This window comes from Falco naumanni, chromosome 16 (assembly GCF_017639655.2).
Source record: "Falco naumanni isolate bFalNau1 chromosome 16, bFalNau1.pat, whole genome shotgun sequence".
In the NCBI taxonomy this organism is placed as follows: Eukaryota; Metazoa; Chordata; class Aves; order Falconiformes; family Falconidae; genus Falco; species Falco naumanni.
In genome coordinates, this window is record NC_054069.1 from 2,494,725 (window position 1) to 2,513,754 (window position 19,030).

At 56.4% G+C, this 19,030-nt stretch overlaps 2 protein-coding genes across 5 annotated transcripts; both read right to left on the reverse strand.

Moving 5' to 3' along the window:
- Window positions 1-773: 773 nt before the first annotated feature.
- CHEK1 (checkpoint kinase 1) lies at window positions 774-9,059 on the reverse strand. 2 transcript variants are annotated; one of them, XM_040616120.1, is made up of 12 exons: window positions 8,952-9,059; window positions 5,412-5,635; window positions 5,240-5,304; window positions 5,098-5,167; window positions 4,818-5,006; window positions 3,754-3,858; window positions 3,587-3,682; window positions 3,404-3,485; window positions 2,622-2,799; window positions 1,966-2,097; window positions 1,755-1,856; window positions 774-1,029 (listed from the first exon to the last, which is right to left on the reverse strand). In XM_040616120.1, the coding sequence occupies exons 1-12, from the start codon at window positions 9,014-9,016 to the stop codon at window positions 934-936; spliced, it is 1,404 nt and encodes a 467-aa protein (XP_040472054.1). In that variant the 5' UTR covers window positions 9,017-9,059; the 3' UTR covers window positions 774-933. The 2 variants fall into 2 exon arrangements, with proteins under 2 accessions (XP_040472054.1, XP_040472053.1); XM_040616119.1 differs by having other exon boundaries at window positions 3,404-3,512; window positions 8,952-9,054.
- Window positions 9,060-9,270: 211 nt separating this feature from the next.
- Window positions 9,271-18,515, reverse strand: STT3A (STT3 oligosaccharyltransferase complex catalytic subunit A). Of its 3 annotated transcripts, none has more exons than XM_040616116.1 (19): window positions 18,463-18,515; window positions 17,169-17,255; window positions 16,855-16,980; window positions 16,500-16,560; window positions 15,729-15,850; window positions 15,326-15,471; window positions 14,949-15,039; window positions 14,129-14,235; window positions 13,556-13,720; window positions 12,857-13,037; window positions 12,191-12,346; window positions 11,887-11,978; window positions 11,046-11,201; window positions 10,752-10,940; window positions 10,556-10,672; window positions 10,373-10,475; window positions 9,932-10,120; window positions 9,700-9,815; window positions 9,271-9,620 (listed from the first exon to the last, which is right to left on the reverse strand). In XM_040616116.1, exons 3-19 carry the CDS (start codon window positions 16,940-16,942, stop codon window positions 9,582-9,584), a joined length of 2,118 nt encoding a protein of 705 aa, XP_040472050.1. In that variant the 5' UTR covers window positions 16,943-16,980; window positions 17,169-17,255; window positions 18,463-18,515; the 3' UTR covers window positions 9,271-9,581. The 3 variants fall into 3 exon arrangements, with proteins under 3 accessions (XP_040472050.1, XP_040472052.1, XP_040472051.1); XM_040616118.1 differs by lacking the exon at window positions 18,463-18,515 and adding an exon at window positions 18,409-18,429; XM_040616117.1 differs by lacking the exon at window positions 18,463-18,515 and adding an exon at window positions 17,658-17,778.
- Window positions 18,516-19,030: the final 515 nt, after the last annotated feature.

A 19,030-nucleotide genomic window follows, 5' to 3' on the forward strand; every position in this document is an offset into this window, starting at 1 on the left:
AGCTCTGGGCTCATTAGCCCTAGCGAAAAGCAATTAAGAGAGGTTGGAAAATGAGGGCAGCCACTGCCCTGAGACAGGGCACGAAGCCTGGGGGGGGGGGCAGTGGGGTCAGCCCCTAAACCTTGGCGGGGTGTAACAGGCCGGTTTAGGGATGCACGGCTTGGCAGAGAGCCCGGGGGGTGGGGGTGGGGATGGGGGATTTACGCTGGCTGAGCAATGCTGCGCCATCAGTAGGTTTCAGAGTGAACGAGCCCCACGCTCACTGAAACCCCCCTCAAAAATGGAATAAATAAATAAATAAAATATGCAGTACCGCATCCAAAACACCCCCCAAAATATGGAATCCAATGGGTTCTATCAGGGTGATGCAGGGCAGCCCCCCCGCCGCCCCGGGGATGATTTTTGGCCGCTAATTGCAAAATCTGAGGCCAAACGGTGCCGTGGGCAGGGGGCTGGGGGCTGGGCTGGACTGAACGGGGCCCATTGGGATAACGAGGCCAAATGTCGCCCCTTTTTGGGGTGAAAAGAAGCTGGGGAGGGGGGAACTGATCCCTAATTGCTATTTTTAAAAATTATTTAATGCCTTTTTAAATTGCTGCACTGTGGAGCACCCCAGGGCCCCCTCCAGTTTGCACTGTCCCCCCACCCCAGCAGCCTGGGTGCACCCGTCAGGCCAGCTGAGCACCCTCCGTTGGCCACAGCAGGATGGGACCCATTGCAACGCCCCCCCCCCCCGTCCCCCCCCTGCCCTTGCAGTAAGCGGCTTTGCTTCGTCCCCCCAGGGCTTTATTGAACCTTTAAAATCTGAGGCGCACGCGCGCGGTCGGTTGCCTTCGTGGCATTTGGGTGCTGCCGCAGGAGCCTCGCCGGGAGGAAGAGGAGGAGGAGGAGGAAGAGGAGGAGAGGGAGAAGGCAGGTGGGGTGCAAGGGGGCTCAGGTGGCAGGCAGCCAGACTTTCTGGGTGCTGACGATGTCGCTGAGCTTGCCCTTGATTTTTAGGAAATGCCTCTTGAACTCCAGGCCGTCGCCCTGTGCAGGGAGAGGAGGGGGTTTGCATCGACTCTGCACCCGTCTTGCACCGCTTTGCATCACCTTGCACCTGCTGTGCACTGCTTTGCACCCACCTTGCTCTCTTGCACCTGCTTGCATCACCTTGCGCTGCCTTGCACCTGCTGTGCATCATCCTGCACTGCTTCGCACCCCTTGTACATCAGCTTGCACCTGCTTTGCACCCACCCTCCACTCCTCACACCCACCCTGCACTGCCCTGCGCTAACTGGGTATGGCCTTGCACCCCCCCAGGCACCCCTGCTGCACCACCTTCACCCCACTGAGCACCCCCCTGCACCCCCCAGACACTGTCCTGTGTTCCTCTGCACCCACCGTGCACCCCCTCAGCACTGCCTTGCATCCCCAGTGCGCCGCCTGGCACCCATTTTGCATCTCCCTGCACCCACTGCAAACCCACCAGGTACTGCCTTGCACCCACCCAGCACCACCTTGCACCCACAGGACGCTGCTTTGCATCACCTCGCAGCTGCCCTGCACTCAGCGGGTGCTGCCCTGCAGCCATCTCGCACCACCCTGCACCCACCAGCACCACCCTGCACCCACCAGCACCACCTTGCACCCAGCCTTGCACCGTCCTGCCTCACTTTGCATGGTCCTGCATCCCCATGCATCAGCTTGCAAGACCCTGCGCCACCCTGCACCCACTGTGCATCACCGCGTGCCCCCCCTGACCCCCCCCTCACCTTGGAGAGGCGAAAATCCACCAAAATCTTGCTCTCCATCTCCACCAGGTTCAACTTGAAGATGAGTTTGTTGTTCCTCCGGTCCGTGGTCGAGATGGTAACCTGCAAAACAGCAGCAAAGCGGGGGAGGTGGGGGGGGGCCCCAAATTATTCTCAGGTGTAACAACATGTGGGGGGGTCCTACCTCACCATTTTGCACCCTGATCCCTACCTGGTTCGTGCAGCTCTTCTTCCAGCCATACCCCATCTTCTCACAGACCTCTTTCAGGGCGCGGTAAGAGCCGTCAGCATCCAGTTTGGTGAAGAAACGCGTCATCCGCTTCACCAGACGCTGCCACGGGCTCTGCCGGCCCCCCCAAAACATTGCAAAAGTTACAAATCCCGCAAAGTTGCAAAGCTGCAGCCCCAGCTCCACCGGCCTTACGAAGGTAAATATTGCAAAGCTGCACCCCCTGATGGTAAACGCTGCGAGCTGCATCTCCCAGGTTGCAAAGTTGCATTAGAAATATTGCCCAGTTGCATCAGGAATATTGCAAAGTTGCATTAGGAATACTGCCAAATTGCATTAGGAATACTGCCAAATTGCATTAGAAATATTGCAAAGTTGCATCCCCAATACCATAAATACTGCAAAGTTGGACCCCAGTGTATAAATGCAAAGCTGCCCGCCAAACACCGCCGTACTGCATCCTGATGCCATAAATACCGCAACGCAGCACCCCAAAACCTGCCACATTTAAACCTGATATGACAAACGATGCAAAGTTGCACCCCCTGTACTGCCAAGCTGCACCTCAAGACAACAAAACCCGCAGAGCTGCACCCCAAACACGGCGAGGTGGCCGCCCAGCACCCCCAGTGCAGCACCTGGGAGGACCCCGGGGTGCCGAGGAGCTGGCTGTTAACCAGCATGTGCTCGGGGCAGGCGGGCTGGGAGAAGCTGATGCCCTGCACCAGTTTGTCAATGGTGGCTGCTCCGCTCTCCCAGAGCGCCCCGCCGGTGCCGGGCTCCGGCTGCGACGTGGAGTAGCTCGCCTTCTCCTCGCTGCAAGGCAAGGGGAGACAGGACATTAGGGATGCTCGTGCCAAGGGGAGGTCGCACCGAGGGGGAACAGGGAGGTATATGAGCGTGGAAATCACAGTGCTTTGGGATCTTGCAGGATTTTTTAAGACTGTGCACACGTGGTTTCCACCCCACCACCTCTTGGGAAAGCCCTGCAACGTGCAAAGAATTGCAAAGTGCAAAGCCCCGTGGTGTACAAAGCCCTTGCGCCATGCAAAGCCTTGCAGTGCGCAAAGTCCTGCAGCATGCGAAGCCCTGCAGCGTGCAAACCCCAGCGCCACACAAAGCCCTGCAATGTGCAACCCCCTGCAGCATGCAAAGCTCCGCAGCGTGCAAAGCCTTGCGATGTGCAGTCTTGCAGCATGCAAAGCCCCGGCATGCAAACCCCTGCAGCGTGCAAACCCCAGCGTCACACAAAGCCCTGTGGAGTCCAAAGCCTTGCAACGTGCAACCCCCTGCACCATGCAAAGCCCCACGGCGTGCAAAGCCTTGCAATGTGCAAAGCCCCGCAGCACACAAGCAGCGATGAGGCCACTTGTAGCAGCCAAGCGCGCGGAGGGGGATGCAGAGGGCACCGCAGGCTCACCCCAGAGCGCTCTTCACTGGCGAGAAATCCGTATCGGATCGGACGTGCTTGGAGAAGCCGCCGGGAGAATCGGACACCCCCCCTGAGGACACGCGAGCCCGCTTGACGCCTGTAGAGGGACGAGACACCCAATGACCCCGCCAAGATGTGGGGGGACGGGCACGCTCCCTGGCGGCCCCTTACCCTTTTTGAGGGGTTTGCTGTACCACCGGTCCTTCTTGATGTCAGGGATGGTGATCCGCGCCGTCGGGCATTCCGTCAGGATCTTGTGCAGCAAAGCTGGGGGAGACAGGGTGGGAAATGGGGACCACTGGTGCGGCACTGGGGGCCGCTGGGGGCCGGTTGCTTACCTAAGGGTGCTGAATCGATCTTCTTCCAAGGTGGGAGGTAAGTTTTCCTCTCCTTCCAGTCACTGTACTCCTGGCAGCTATCGCTGGGCTGGTCCCAGGGCAACTCTGCCAGAGGGAAAAACCTGCTGCCTTAGTGCCCCAGGGTGGGAAGGGGGAAATAATGGAAATGGAAATGGAAAGGAGGCAGCACAGCAAGGTTTGCACAGAGAGCTTTTACAAGGGGGAGTAATAAAGACTGGTTCTGCGTGATTTTAAAAGGGGGCAATGTGCAAAGGTATGCAGCACACAAAGGTGTTACGATGTGCGGAAGGTGTGCAACGTGCAAAGCCTTGCAGTGTACAAAGTCCCACAGCGCGCAAAGCCCTGCAGCATGCAAACACCCCACAGCGCGCAAACACCCTGCAGCATGCAAACACCCTGCAACGTGCACATGCCCAGCGGTGTGCACAAGCACACAACAGCACCGCCACCGTCTTCTGTGTCAGGCACCTCTGCTCTGAAGCAGGTGCTGCATCTCATGGATTCCCCCCATGCGTTCCATACCTCTCCTATGCATCCCATACACTCCCTTATGCATCTCGTACGTTCCCTTCCGCAGCTTACGTCCCTCTGTGCCTTCCATACATCCCCCTTAGCTATTTCATACACCCCTGCTATGCATGTCACACGTCCCCCTCCATGCACTCCATATCCCCTTATGCATCTCATACATTCCCCCTCTTACCTTTCACATGTCCCTCCCCCTATAATTTCCATACATTCCCCTTCTGCATCTCATACGCACACACCTCATACATCCCACCATGCACCTCATACAGGCCCCTTCCCCACCTCATACATCCCTCCGTGCATTCCACGCGCCTCCCCCTATGCATTCCATATGTACACCCCCTCTACATTTCATACGCACCCCCTCCACGGTGCAGACACATCCCCTCTGCACCCTCAAACGCCCTTTGGACACCCCACCTCCGCATCTCACGTACGTCCCTTGAGCACATCATACGTGTGTCCCCCCACCTTATGCATTCCATAGGTCCCCCTATAGGTTGCAGGCAGCCCACCTCCGGCCAGCATGGCTGTCAGCACCACGCCGCAAGCCCAGACGTCAACGGGCTCAGCCCTGAACTCGGGGCGCCGCAGCAGCTCGGGGGCCACGTAGGGCAGGGTGCCGCACATCTTGTTGAGCAGCCGCTCCCGGCCGTTGTGCTTGAAGACGGTGGCCAAGCCGAAATCGGAGATTTTCAGGTTATCTGGGCCCCAATTAAAATTAAAAAAAATCCAAAGAAAAAATTTCGAAGGCAATAGGGGACCGATAGGGATGCGTCGCCCTCCCCCCCCCACCTCGCTCATCCAGCAGCAGGTTCTCCGGCTTGAGGTCGCGGTGGGTGATGCCGATGCCGTGCAGGTAAACCTGGGGACAGAGAGAAGGGTCAGCGCCGCGTGGCACCGCCGCCGGCATCCCCCGCGTCCCCGCCGCGCTCACCACGCCGGCGATCAGCTGCTGGAAGAACCGCTGTGCCTCCGGCTCTGGCATCCCGATGTCCGGCTCTACAGGAGCGGAATAAGAAAAGGAAGAACAATTCTCAGCCTTTTAGGGATGAATTTTTTAAGGCGTCATGTTAGATAAAATCGAAGGCATTTGGAAGCGGGCGTACCGATGCGGTCGAAGAGCTCGCCGCCGCTGCAGTACTCCAGGAAGAGGTACTGCGTGGCGCCTTCCCGTCGGTGCCCGTAAAATTTGACGACGTTCTCGTGGTTGAGCATCTTGTTGATGCAGATTTCCTTCTTGATGTTCTCCGGGCAGTCGGCCGCTCGCTTCATGTCCACGATTTTGACGGCCACGGCTTCCTCGGTGCGGCGGTTGACGGCCAGCTGCACCCTGGGGCGCGCGGCAGGTCAGCGGGGGGGGGCGTGAAACGCTGCCGGGGGAGGCGGGTGGCGCAGGCAGCACGTGATGGGCAAGCAAGGAGCACACGAGGGGCACGCAGCAGCCAAGGAGCGGGCAAGCAGCGGCCACGGGGGGGGCACGCAGTGGGCAAGCAGTGGCCACACAAGGGACACACTGCAAGCCATGGGCATGCGATGGGCAAGCAGTGGGCAAGCAGTAGCCACAAAAGCGGCATGTAGCAAGCAGTGGGCATGCAGTGGGCAAGTGATGGGCAAGCAGTAGCCGCGTAAGGGGCACATAGTAAGCAGTGGGTAAGCGATGGGCAAGCAGTAGCCGCGTAAGGGGCACATAGTAAGCAGTGGGTAAGCGATGGGCAAGCAGTAGCCGCGTAAGGGGCACATAGTAAGCAGTGGGTAAGCGATGGGCAAGCAGTAGCCACATAAGGGGCACATAGTAAGCAGTGGGTAAGCGATGGGCAAGCAGTAGCCACATAAGGGGCACATAGTAAGCAGTGGGTAAGCGATGGGCAAGCAGTAGCCGCGTAAGGGGCACATAGTAAGCAGTGGGTAAGCGATGGGCAAGCAGTAGCCACATAAGGGGCACATAGTAAGCAGTGGGTAAGCGATGGGCAAGCAGTAGCCACATAAGGGGCACATAGTAAGCAGTGGGTAAGCGATGGGCAAGCAGTAGCCGCGTAAGGGGCACATAGTAAGCAGTGGGTAAGCGATGGGCAAGCAGTAGCCACATAAGGGGCACATAGTAAGCAGTGGGTAAGCGATTGGCAAGCAGTAGCCACATAAGGGGCACATAGTAAGCAGTGGGTAAGCGATGGGCAAGCAGTAGCCACATAAGGGGCACATAGTAAGCAGTGGGTAAGCGATGGGCAAGCAGTAGCCACATAAGGGGCACATAGTAAGCAGTGGGTAAGCGATGGGCAAGCAGTAGCCACATAAGGGGCACATAGTAAGCAGTGGGTAAGCGATGGGCAAGCAGTAGCCACATAAGGGGCACATAGTAAGCAGTGGGTAAGCGATGGGCAAGCAGTAGCCACATAAGGGGCACATAGTAAGCAGTGGGTAAGCGATGGGCAAGCAGTAGCCACATAAGGGGCACATAGTAAGCAGTGGGTAAGCGATGGGCAAGCAGTAGCCACATAAGGGGCACATAGTAAGCAGTGGGTAAGCGATGGGCAAGCAGTAGCCACATAAGGGGCACATAGTAAGCAGTGGGTAAGCGATGGGCAAGCAGTAGCCACATAAGGGGCACATAGTAAGCAGTGGGTAAGCGATGGGCAAGCAGTAGCCACATAAGGGGCACATAGTAAGCAATGGGTAAGCAATGGGCAAGCAGTAGCCACATAAGGGGCACATAGTAAGCAGTGGGTAAGCGATGGGCAAGCAGTAGCCACATAAGGGGCACATAGTAAGCAGTGGGTAAGCGATGGGCAAGCAGTAGCCACATAAGGGGCACAGAGCAAGCAGTGGGCAAGCAGTGGGTGTGTGATGGCCAAGCAGCGGGCACACAAGGGGTGTACAACAGCCAAGCAGTGGGCGAACAGTAACCACACAGGGGGCACAGCGCAATTAGTGGGCAAGCGGTGGCCACAAAAGGGCCACAGAGCAAGCAGTGGGCATGCGAGGGCCAAGCAGTGGGCACACAAGGTGCGTGCAAGAGCCAAGCAGTGGGCAAACAGTGGGCACACAAGGGACGCAGAGCAAGCAGCGGGCACACAAGGGGCGCAGAGCAAGCAGCGGGCACACAAGGGGCACAGAGCAAGCAGCGGGCACACAAGGGGCAGAGCAAGCAGCGGGCACACAAGGGGCGCAGAGCAAGCAGTGGGCACACAAGGGGCAGAGCAAGCAGCGGGCACACAAGGGGCAGAGCAAGCAGCGGGCACACAAGGGGGGCAGAGCAAGCAGCGGGCACACAAGGGGCAGAGCAAGCAGCGGGCACACAAGGGACGCAGAGCAAGCAGCGGGCACACAAGGGGCAGAGCAAGCAGCGGGCACACAAGGGGCACAGAGCAAGCAGCGGGCACACAAGGGGCACAGAGCAAGCAGCGGGCACACAAGGGACGCAGAGCAAGCAGCGGGCACACAAGGGGCAGGGCAAGCAGCGGGCACACAAGGGGCACAGAGCAAGCAGCGGGCACACAAGGGGCACAGAGCAAGCAGCGGGCACACAAGGGACGCAGAGCAAGCAGCGGGCACACAAGGGGCACAGAGCAAGCAGCGGGCACACAAGGGACGCAGAGCAAGCAGCGGGCACACAAGGGGCAGGGCAAGCAGCGGGCACACAAGGGGCACAGAGCAAGCAGCGGGCACACAAGGGGCACAGAGCAAGCAGCGGGCACACAAGGGGCAGAGCAAGCAGCGGGCACACAAGGGGCACAGAGCAAGCAGCGGGCACACAAGGGGCAGAGCAAGCAGCGGGCACACAAGGGACGCAGAGCAAGCAGCGGGCACACAAGGGGCAGAGCAAGCAGCGGGCACACAAGGGGCACAGAGCAAGCAGCGGGCACACAAGGGGCAGAGCAAGCAGCGGGCACACAAGGGGCACAGAGCAAGCAGCGGGCACACAAGGGACGCAGAGCAAGCAGCGGGCACACAAGGGGCAGAGCAAGCAGCGGGCACACAAGGGACGCAGAGCAAGCAGCGGGCACACAAGGGGCAGAGCAAGCAGCGGGCACACAAGGGGCACAGAGCAAGCAGCGGGCACACAAGGGACGCAGAGCAAGCAGCGGGCACACAAGGGGCACAGAGCAAGCAGCGGGCACACAAGGGGCAGGGCAAGCAGCGGGCACACAAGGGGCAGGGCAAGCAGCGGGCACACAAGGGGCACAGAGCAAGCAGCGGGCACACAAGGGGCACAGAGCAAGCAGCGGGCACACAAGGGGCACAGAGCAAGCAGCGGGCACACAAGGGGCAGAGCAAGCAGCGGGCACACAAGGGACGCAGAGCAAGCAGCGGGCACACAAGGGGCAGGGCAAGCAGCGGGCACACAAGGGACGCAGAGCAAGCAGCGGGCACACAAGGGACGCAGAGCAAGCAGTGGGCACACAGCGGGCACACGCAGGGCGCGCAACGGGCAAGCAGTGGCCACGCAGCGCCTGCCCACGGGGCACGTAACAGCCGAGCAGCGGCCACGCAACGGGCCCACGAGCGGCCAGCAGTAGCCACGCAGCGGGTGCGGGGCGGGCAGGCGGCGGTGGGCGTGCAAGGGGCGTGCAAGAGCCGTGCAGGGGGCGCGCCCCGGCAGGGTACACCCCCCCCCCCCCCCCGCCTGCCCCCCCCCCCCCCTCACTCACTCCCCGTAGGCGCCTTCCCCCAGCGTCTGCACCAGGTCCCAGTCCTCCACGAACGGCACCGCCATCCCCGGCCCCGCTCCCGCCGCGCTGCCCGTTCCCGCCGGCGCCACCGCGCCCCGCCCCGTCCTGCGCGCGCAGCCCGCCCGGCCCCGCCCCCCCGCTAGCCCCCGCCCCCCTCCCGCAGTCCCTCTTTCCCCTTCAAATTAATTAAAAGCAGCAAAACTTCCCCACCAAACCCGTTCTCCACACCCCGTTCTGGCAAGGGGGAAAAACCGGTGCAGAATTAGGGGGGAAAAAATCCTCACCACACCCGTTTCTTTTAATTCTTTTTTTTTTTTTTTAATTATTATTATCATTTGTGATTCGCCCGTTAATCAACCCCCAGTTGAAGCCGTTACTTCTCATTTGGCGACTGCTCCATGTGTATATAAAAATCACCCCCCGGCAGGCAAGGACGGGCAGGGACGTCTCGCTGCTGCCTGCGCTTACAAATGGTATAAAACAAAAATAAACACCCCCCCCCCCCCCCCCAAACAAATCCAAAACAAATAAAAAAAAACCCAAAATATTTCTGCTTCACAGGCAAAGGCAAGGTCAGTGCGGTGCGCGGCGCAGCCGGCGGCAGCTCCTCTACGTTCTCGACAAGCCACGGTTATCCAAATCTTTCACCTGGGCAGCAAAAAAAAAAGGTGAAGTTTATTGGGTTTTCCCCAAATTTGGGGGGTTTCGGCTCGTTCCGCAGCCATACCTTGTATATTCGGACCAGCCAGTGCTCTGTGGTGTACGCCTCCTCCAGCACGTCCAGCTCAAAGTCCTTGTTGCCGATTTCGGCGTTCCTCACCCGGTCGTAGCCCGGCGGTCGTTCTAGGAGAGGGCAAAGTACAGGCAGCGCCGCCACATCGTGCCCCGGAGATGCTGGGGGCAGTGTGGGGCGCCCCAAAAGCGGTGTCACCCCCAGGGGGGTGGTTTTGGGGACTTACTGGCCTCAGTGTAGACCTGACCGAAGCGATAGTAGCACATCTTGTACATGAGGCAGTTGAGGAGCACCGGGGAGCCCTCGCGGTCGACCCGAAACTCCCCCGTGGGGGTGTAGTAGTCGTGCTCCTTGATGTGGCGCCCCGTGTCTGTGCTGCCCCCGATCCGCACCATCCACAGGAACTTGTTGATATCTGAAAGGTGGACAGCAGAGAGTTGGAGTGAACAGAGCAAGGAGCTGAGTTGCGTCAGGGGAAAACAGTGTGGAGAGGCGCTCGGGGAGAGCCATTAACAGTACGTGCAGTTCCAGAGGAACATTTTGGTGCTGTTTCCACTTTGCAGCCTCAGCTGAAGGTGGGACGTTGCTCCTCTACAAGCTGTTTTGGGGAAGTCTGTGCCATCAGTGCCCCCAGCCGGGTCCAACCCAGCCTGGAGTGAGACCTTACCGTCAGATGAGTAGCCGGTGAGGCCTCCGAAGATCACCAGCACGTAGCTGACGTCCAGCTCCCTCATGATCTCGTAGGCTTTCTCCTCCGTCGATGCCATCGCCTGGAGCAGAGGCCGAGTCAGTCACGCCATGTGGTGCCCCGAAAAGGCAGGGCAAGGCAGCGGGTGAGGGAAGGACCTACCTGACCGACACGGGAGATGTGCGTGTTGTTCCAGGTGTTGTTGTCCACCAAGATGGTCCGGTTGGCCATGGCGGTTATCTGGTACCCGTAGTCCCACCAGGACATCACCTTTGCATCCTACATCCAAACACCAGACGCGCCGTCAGCACCTCAGCAGACGATGTTGGTCCCCGCTGCCCCAATTACCTCCGTTTACCTCCGGCGTGTTGTGACGCAGCCAGTAATAAGCTTCTCTGAAGTCATCAAAGATGATTCTGCTGCCATCCCCACCCCGGGCGGACAGAACGATGGAGGGTGAGGAGTATGCCTCGCTGGTCACCCAGGTGGAATGGAAGGTGTAGGTGATCAGGAAGAAAGCCATGACCAGGATCATGCCACTGGCAACCTGAGGGAACACATCAGGCTCAACGCTGGAGGGAAGAGGCTGTCAGCCTTGTCCCCACCAGAACTAGGTGTCTTCTCCCCCATCCCAAGCCGACCCAACACTCACTTCATTTTTGATGGGGTAGGTGGAATCTTGTTGTTTTTTGCTCTTCTTGTCTGGCCGGCTGATATCCAGGTTCTTCATGTAGGTGGACAACACCTGGGAAACCCCGATGCCGGACAGGATGCACATCACTGGGGCCAGCACCAGCATAAGACGCACCTATGGGCAAGACCAGGACTGTCAGTGCCTCTCGAAGAAATCCAGGCAGAAATCCCAGAGAAGAGTGAAATTAAATGCCATCCCCAACTCAGCACCTCAAATTCAGCAGAAGCATCAGCCTCAAGACAAACCAGTTGCAGATTTTTCCAGCGGGCGCAGACTGGGAGCTGCCACCACCTCAGATGCCCCTGAGGGAAGTTCTCTGCAGACCCCAGAATCAGCCAAGGTGCAGCAGTGACCTCAATTTAACACCCTCAGGCAATCTTAGGTGGAGCCAAGACTCAGTAGACACCTCCGCACCAGAAATCAACCCGCATTTAGGGCTCGGGCTAGAGCAAGAGTGGAAACAGGCTCATAAGCAGCCGTTGGTTGTCAGCCCTGACTTGGTTACCTGGAGAATTTGGGTTTGCAACTCAGCTGCAGGACACCAGGGAGACAGACTCGGCAGCGGTAGCCGCATGGCAGCGAGAAACACCCAAACCAGTAAATTTTGCAACACCACGTTCCCTCACTGCACAGAGGGGCTAATAAACCAGTTGTAAGGAAGGAAGAAAACCCCTCATGCACATTTCAGCTGGCTCACACTCGAAGAACCACCATCACCAAGTTCAGGAAAATAAATTAAATTAACTTCGTTAAGATGACTTAGTCATCAGGCTTGAGCCCAGCAGCCAGCGGCCCTCACCATCACAGCAGAGAAGTACATGCTGGTCACGCCGTACATGATGATGAAAATGCGGGCGTCCGAGAGGTTACTGAAGCAGTAATACAGACCGACTGCGGAGGGAAAAAGAGAAACGGGTCAGGTTCACCTTCGCAATCCATTGCCCGATATAAAAAACAGTCAGCAGAGGCACGGAGCGCTCCATCACAGACTCAGCACCGCAAGGAGAGGGGAGACTGCGGTCGTGGCTGGCAGGATAAAACCCCCCTAGTGTCGTCCAGTTATTTAATAAATCAGGGTCTGACAACATCTGCGCTGGGCTCACCCGGGAACATGAAAACGAGGAGCTGGAGGTCAAAGTAATAGGAGGACCAAGTGGTGGGCTGGTGCTCGGAGACGGAGGCGATGATGGGGATGTTGTTCTTTGCATAAGAAGGATCCAGCAGGGAGTAGAAACGCCCTGTCCATGGGGAGATTTTCCCTAGGAAATAGGAGGAAAAAAAGAAAAATCATATCCAGTTTCATTAGAGAGTAACCAGCAATGCTGATACGTTCTCTCACATGGGAAGCACCTGCAAGGCTGAAGGAGCTATCCTGGACCTCATTTAACACCTCTATTGCTCAAAACTGCCACTTTAGAAAGGAAATAAAGTGCAATTTTACCCTAAAAAGACTTCTCCCCCACCCACCCTATATTTTTAGCATCTCTTCGCTACTACAGATTGACATTCAGTTTCTGAAGCAGCTCAGTGTCCCCTGTGTGTGCTGAGTCACAGCAGGTTCCTCTGCATCCCGTATCACACGGAGCCCAGACCTTACAGCTGCTGCTTCAATATTTTCTGGCTAACGCACATATCAGAGCAGGTCCCAGCCTCCCCCGCAGAGGGGAGAACGCGGAATTAGGATTGACAAATTACGTGCTCCTCAAAGCAACGAAAGGGGGCAATGCCGGCGGTGAAACGTTCTCATCATGGCCACGATCTCGGGCTACCTGTCAGCATAAGCACAGCCCCGATGGTGAGGAGGACAAAGCCAACCAGGGAAATGACGCTCCTGAACAGGATTTCGAATTGCTGCGGGTTCAGCTTGCTCCGAAGGTAGTCTACGAAGGCGTGGATCTGACACAAGCCAAAGACTCCCAGGGCAGCCATGTGCTCCGAGGAGAGGACAGGCTGCAAGCAGGGGAGAGGGCGGTCAGGGAACAGGGTCCTGTTGTACCCGATACCGACTTTTTTTACAAATCACTTTGCAGCAAAACCACTGCCAAAGCTGCAGGAAACTGCTCCCTCCCCGCGGACAGCACAGCTGGCGTGAGTCACTTTCTTACATCAGCTTTGGTTCCCAGATAGGAATCCACGTGGGAAATCAACCCGATTCTCTTCAAAACGTGAGCTAAGCGGGTGTTTTTCCTGCTATACCAAGACACACGCTGGCATGAGCGTTTCCTTCACTGAAAACAAGTATTTTCATGAAAGGCAACCGGTGCCATGAAGGTTATTAGTGGCTTTTACAGTCATCCAGCACCTCCAAAAGCCAGTCTCACCAGAGGCTGCAAGGAATCAGCGTGACAGGAGCTAGAACTAGAAGGCAGCACCCACTTATCAAGAGAAGAAACCAGGTGCCCACTCGCTACTCTGTTATAACCCACTAAACGACTGTCCTTGAGTCTGCGTATCATTCTGGTCCCCACCTGGAAGCCAACAAAGGAGATCTGCATCGAGAGGATGGTTCCCAAGCAGTAGACCGTGCAATAGGCTACATAGATCCTGTGGGAGAAGCGTCCGGTCAGCATCAGCACAAGGACATGCAAGGGGATGAGGTTAATCAGAAAGACGTAGCCACCCCACGAGGAGACCTGCCAAAAGAGAAAACAAACAAATAACCCACAAGTTCCAGGACTGAACAGGTTGCACAGCAAAGGTCAAACGCGGCAGGTTTGGTTTGCCTGGGATCACGTGCAGGATTTTCACCCAGTGGTAATGCCCGCTGAGATCTGCTCCCTCTAAGGGCACCCTCAACAGTCACGGCTGCCAGAAGCCCGGATTTTTCAATGCTATTAATAAAAACTCACACAAAACCCCGTTGGTTTTGGTTAAGTGGAAATGACCGAAGAAAACACCCATTCTATTTTCATGCCAAACCCTTGGTGGAGCTTCTAGCTCCAACCAGGACGCAGGGACAGCATGCCATGTATTTTTGTCACCATATCCAGAGTGGTCCTTGGAGTCAGAAACACCTCTGCACCGGACGAAGGAACACTTACCATGTAGAAATAGGCGAGAGCACACATGGCTGCCCAATAGATGGAGCCCGTTTTGACGGCTTTGATCCACATGTAGTAAGTTAACAGCATGCAGAATATGGCGATACCTGGGTGGAAGGACACAGAAAGTTCAAAGCAAGCTCACACCAGCCCTGAATATCATCTCTAGGGCACACCAGAGCACTCAGTTGCAATAAAAATATGTATCTATAAATGCTTTTGCTGTTCATCAGATGTTCTATCCTTGTACAAAGAGCCAGCTGTGGGAAAAGGGTTTTGTATCCGATTTCTAGACTGAAACACTGTGATGTATCTTACTGTAGATAACAGCTCACGTGGCTTCTCCTAGCCACACCAGCTAGCCTTTCTGGACACAGACTACTTCCATGGCCCCCAAAAGCCCAGCTACACCAGAGGAACTTGGATCGTCTTCTGCTCTAGGCACTGAACACAAGATTGCTGCCTTTGCCAGCCCCAAAGTCACTGCCAAAACAGATATAAAAGCACAAGGGGAACCATGCAGCAACTGCAACCCCAAGCAGAGTTTGTGGAGGTGGCAAACCCCTTTTTGATTTGCGAACAAGGATGCTGAAGGAATGGGGTACGCTCGCTGCCGAGCTGGGGTAGGCTCCCTCTTCTCAAATGCGTGGCTGAGAAGAACCACTGATCTCCGAGCAGCTGGGTTAATAAACCGTGTGGACCTGGCAGGGCTCACTGGGAGAGGACAGTTCCTCTATCATGCCCTACAGCATGTTGACCAGCGTTTTCCAGTACCAAAGAGTCCATAAAGGTTTCCCTGCTCCGAGTGTCACAAACTCACCTTCGTTATCATAGGAGCCGGCAACAGAACGAGAGATGTACCCAGGCACGACTGCAATCATGGCAGCAGCAAGGAGTCCTGCCCCTGCATCCTGGGGAAAAAAGAACACAGCCAGAGGGTGGAAAAAGCCATCTGTTTTTAGGGCTTTTGTTATCATGCTATACTATGCACAGATATGCCTCAAAGGAATACAAATTGAGCACTGAAATGAAATTTTAAAACAGATCTCCGGTTTCCCTGGAGTTCTGGGTTTTGACCAGCACGGTGGTCATCTTCAAATCTCCGACACAGCTGCGAGCTGCCTTTCCAAACGCCAAACAGCCCCTGCTCCTCTGTAAAGCAAAAGTGTGCGAGGTACGCCCCGATCGCCCCCTTACCTTGAGCTCTTTGGTGAGGTGGTAAGTCACGATGGTGGTGAAAGAGGAGAAGAGTGGAGCCAGAAACACACAGACATTTCGGATGTCGATGGTGATGTGAAAGAAGTGCAGCACGTGGTAAATCGCTGCTGATGTGATCATCAGGCCTGCGGGACAGAAACACCATTGCTACTGGGGTGCTCATGCTCTGCTTGCAGCACCAGGGGTCGTCAGCTTGCAGTTAACAGCAGAGCAGCCAAAAGACTTGCCAGAAAGGAGCTGCTGCCTGGGATGCCTCAATGAAGGGCATCCCCCACGCTCCCCCTCCTCTCCCAGCTGGCACTCCGTGGGCACTACCCGCCCCTCTCCCCATTTTCCCTGGCGTGAAGCGCATTTCAGCTCAGCAGAAGCCTGACAAGCTTACCTGGATAAATGGTCCCACCAATAATCCTGCCCAAGGGGTACCATGCTCGGTCGTCAAACCAGTTGTGGAATTTATAGAAGCCCTCCTCTGCCAGAAAGCGGGTTGTACGGTAGTTAAAATACCTGTAACAGTGAAAAACATTAAACATCATCTCATCCAGACACAGAGGTACTGACTGCTCACCGGTCCTTGGGTGAGTCCCTTAACAAGCTACCAGGAAACGAGGCAGCTTTTGACAGGCAGTAAAGCACCAAATCATGTGCCCATCTGGATACCCTTTCTGATGTTTAGGGGTATAACAAGTGTTTAAAGGGCTGACCACGCATTCTCCACGCAGAGGGAACTAGTCTCATTTCCCTAGACTGCTGCGAAACTCAGCTGCGAAGGTCCATCCCCCCTCCTAGAGAGTTTAAAAGTGGATTTGCAACGGTTACATTCTCCCTTACACCTGACTGTATCAGCAACAAGCCTGGGACGCAGACACAAGTTGTACTAGGAGCCCTCCCTCCTGCTGTGCCCTGGCAGAGAATAACCACATCCCAGCAGAAAAGTGGTGGTGACCAATTACTTGGATCCAGGCTCTACGAAAATTCCCGAGAAGTGAATTTTGAGTCCAGAAGAGGGGAAACCTAGCTGTACTGAAAACTGCCCTCCAAATCCCTCATCCTCAGTGGGGACTAACTTGAGCCTGGCATACACCGCCCGAATTCTGTGTGCTCCAGAAGAAAAAAAACTCAGCAGGCCCCCTCGAAATGAGATGATGACACTTACGGGTCAAATTCATGGATGACACTTTCAAATCTTAAGACAGAAAAAAGCCTCGTGGAGAAAGCTGCAAACACAGAAAAAGGGCAGAGTGAATCTACAGCACTCAGTGAGCCAGAGTTCTGTCAGGTTTATCTGCTTCTTCGTTGGATTAAAATGATTTCTGTCTTATATGAGTCGTTGAGAAGATAAAGACGCAATTTTCAAAGGAAAAGGTACAGCAGGAATAAGATTGTTCACTTAAGATGTGTTTTAAAGACAGATGAGAGCTTCACAACCAGAGGAGGAGCAAAGGCAGCTCCATCCCATGGTCCCCCTTTGAAGACACCCACAAGGCCAGCGCAGCAGGACGTGGACTTACACAGCACAGCTGCCATCGACAAGATGAGGAGCTTGAGCAGAGTGTCTTGCTTCTCGTAGGACAGCCGGAGAAACCCTAACTTGGTCATTTTCACATCAAAGGCAGAGACTGAGGTTGCTTGAACACCTGAAAACAAACAGGGAAGACAATCACGAAGTGAGCCAGCTCACAGCCCCGTGCCTCTAAACATTTTGTGAAGGACCTTAAATACCCAGCTCCTGCCCAAGGAGGCTGTCACCCACCCTTCACCCCCGCACGACACTTTTGCTGATCCATGTCTCCCTTCCCCAGATCCCTTTGCCTTCCATCCTCACCTGATCAGCTGTCCCAATTCCAGCTGAGGTTTTTCTTTCTTTCAAGGAGACCAAAACTTCTTCAGGGCAAAGGACGTGTCCGTTTCTCTGCGTACAAAACAAAACCCAAGCGTAAGCTTTTAGCAAAACCACTAAGTTTTCCCTGGCTGGTCTCTGGACTTTAACCATCACACACACAAAAAAATCCACAGAGAACACAAGAAATTGGTGCTGTTTTCTCACATATAGGAGGTCCGAACAGCTCCTGGCTGCTCCCACCTTAAAGTATTTGTGTTCAACATATATATCCCATCGGTTTGCTAATGCAGACGAGCACAGCAAACGAGCTTTGCTTCTACCACCCAACCTGGCTGGTTAATTCCACCTCCCTGGGTGGAGGAAGAGCCAGTGAAATCCTGGTATTACACACCACGGAAGTGAAACTGCAGCCAGAGAATAACATCTTTCTACTCTCGAAAAGAGTCTGATTTCTTTAAAATGCTTCTTTACCCAATCAATCCGGGGGAAAAAACCTCCCACTGCTCCCTGCAAGTTCAGTCCCAGAACCAGTGGATAAATCCTCAGTTCACATCTCTGAGCGACACCACCAGCGAGGGCAGATTTGGACAGGCTGAGATTTAAAAATAAAATACAAACCGGGCCTGAAAAATTCTTTCTGTGACCTAGAAGTGATTCTGATTTGCACGTATTCATCACTAACTGATACAGAAATAACCCCGTGTTGTAATTATTTCCTGGTTCCCCCGGGGATAAGAGACAGCAGCTAATAACGATACAAGGCAGATACTTCTGAGGCACAAGCGGCTGTGCTGCTAGGGTACCACTGGCACCCCAATTTCCACAGCTCTGCCAGGTGACTCATGTGGTGTCACCCAGTAACACCACAGCTACGGGGGGAACCAGTAGCCCCCAGATACTGGACTAGGAAGGAGGGCAGACTGTCCCTGGGCTATGGACTACAGCCCCACTCTCGCCACCAGGCCCTCCAAGCTTGTCAGCATCCTACAGGACACTGTACCCCTCTCAGAGCCCCCCCCGTGCCGCACCCCACACCCCTGCACCCCATCACTCCACACCTCCAGGCAACCCCCAGCCCCGGGCATCCCCAGTCCCCCCACAGGCTCCTCACCCCACATGTCAGGGCACCCCAAACCCCCTCACCCCAGGGCCTGGGCACCCCCAGCCCCACAGCTCCCTCACCCCAGGGCCTGGGCACCCCATAACCCCACAGCTCCCTCACCCCAGGGCCTGGGCACCCCCCCGGCACAAGGCCCCCCGGGGCCGCGGCCCTCACCCGGGCGCCGCGTTCGGCCCCGCCGCCCCGGCCATCCGCCCCGCGCAGCCGCCCTTGCCCGCCGCCGCGGCCCGCCCCCGCCCCGCCCGCTCACCATTGGTCCACACCAACGCCACTCCAGAGATGGTGACGCTGATTGGCCAAGACGCGGAACACACAGCTGAAGGGAGGGCGCGGCATAGCGCGTACGGCACATTTCGATTGGCGGAGCGCGGGGCGGGCGGGGCTGGCGGAGAACGAGCCGTGACGTGTCCGTCCGGGCTTGGGGGCCTCCGGGGGGCGGGGCGGTACAGATCACGCGGGCGGAAGAGGAAGTGGGCCGGCCCGCCACGTGGGTGGTGCCACGTGGGCGGCGCCCGGGACAGGCGGCGGCAGCCCTTGGTACGGGGTCGCGGTGCAGGGACCCCCCGCCCGGCGTAACGACAGGGGCGGCGCAGGACGGCTGCGAGTCGTGATTTCTCCATTTAATGTTTCAGTGTGAAAATACTAGAGAAAAGTTCATAAACCGCGTCGTCGTCGTCGTCCACCCCACCCCCCCCCCCACCCCGAAAAAAACAACAACCAAAAA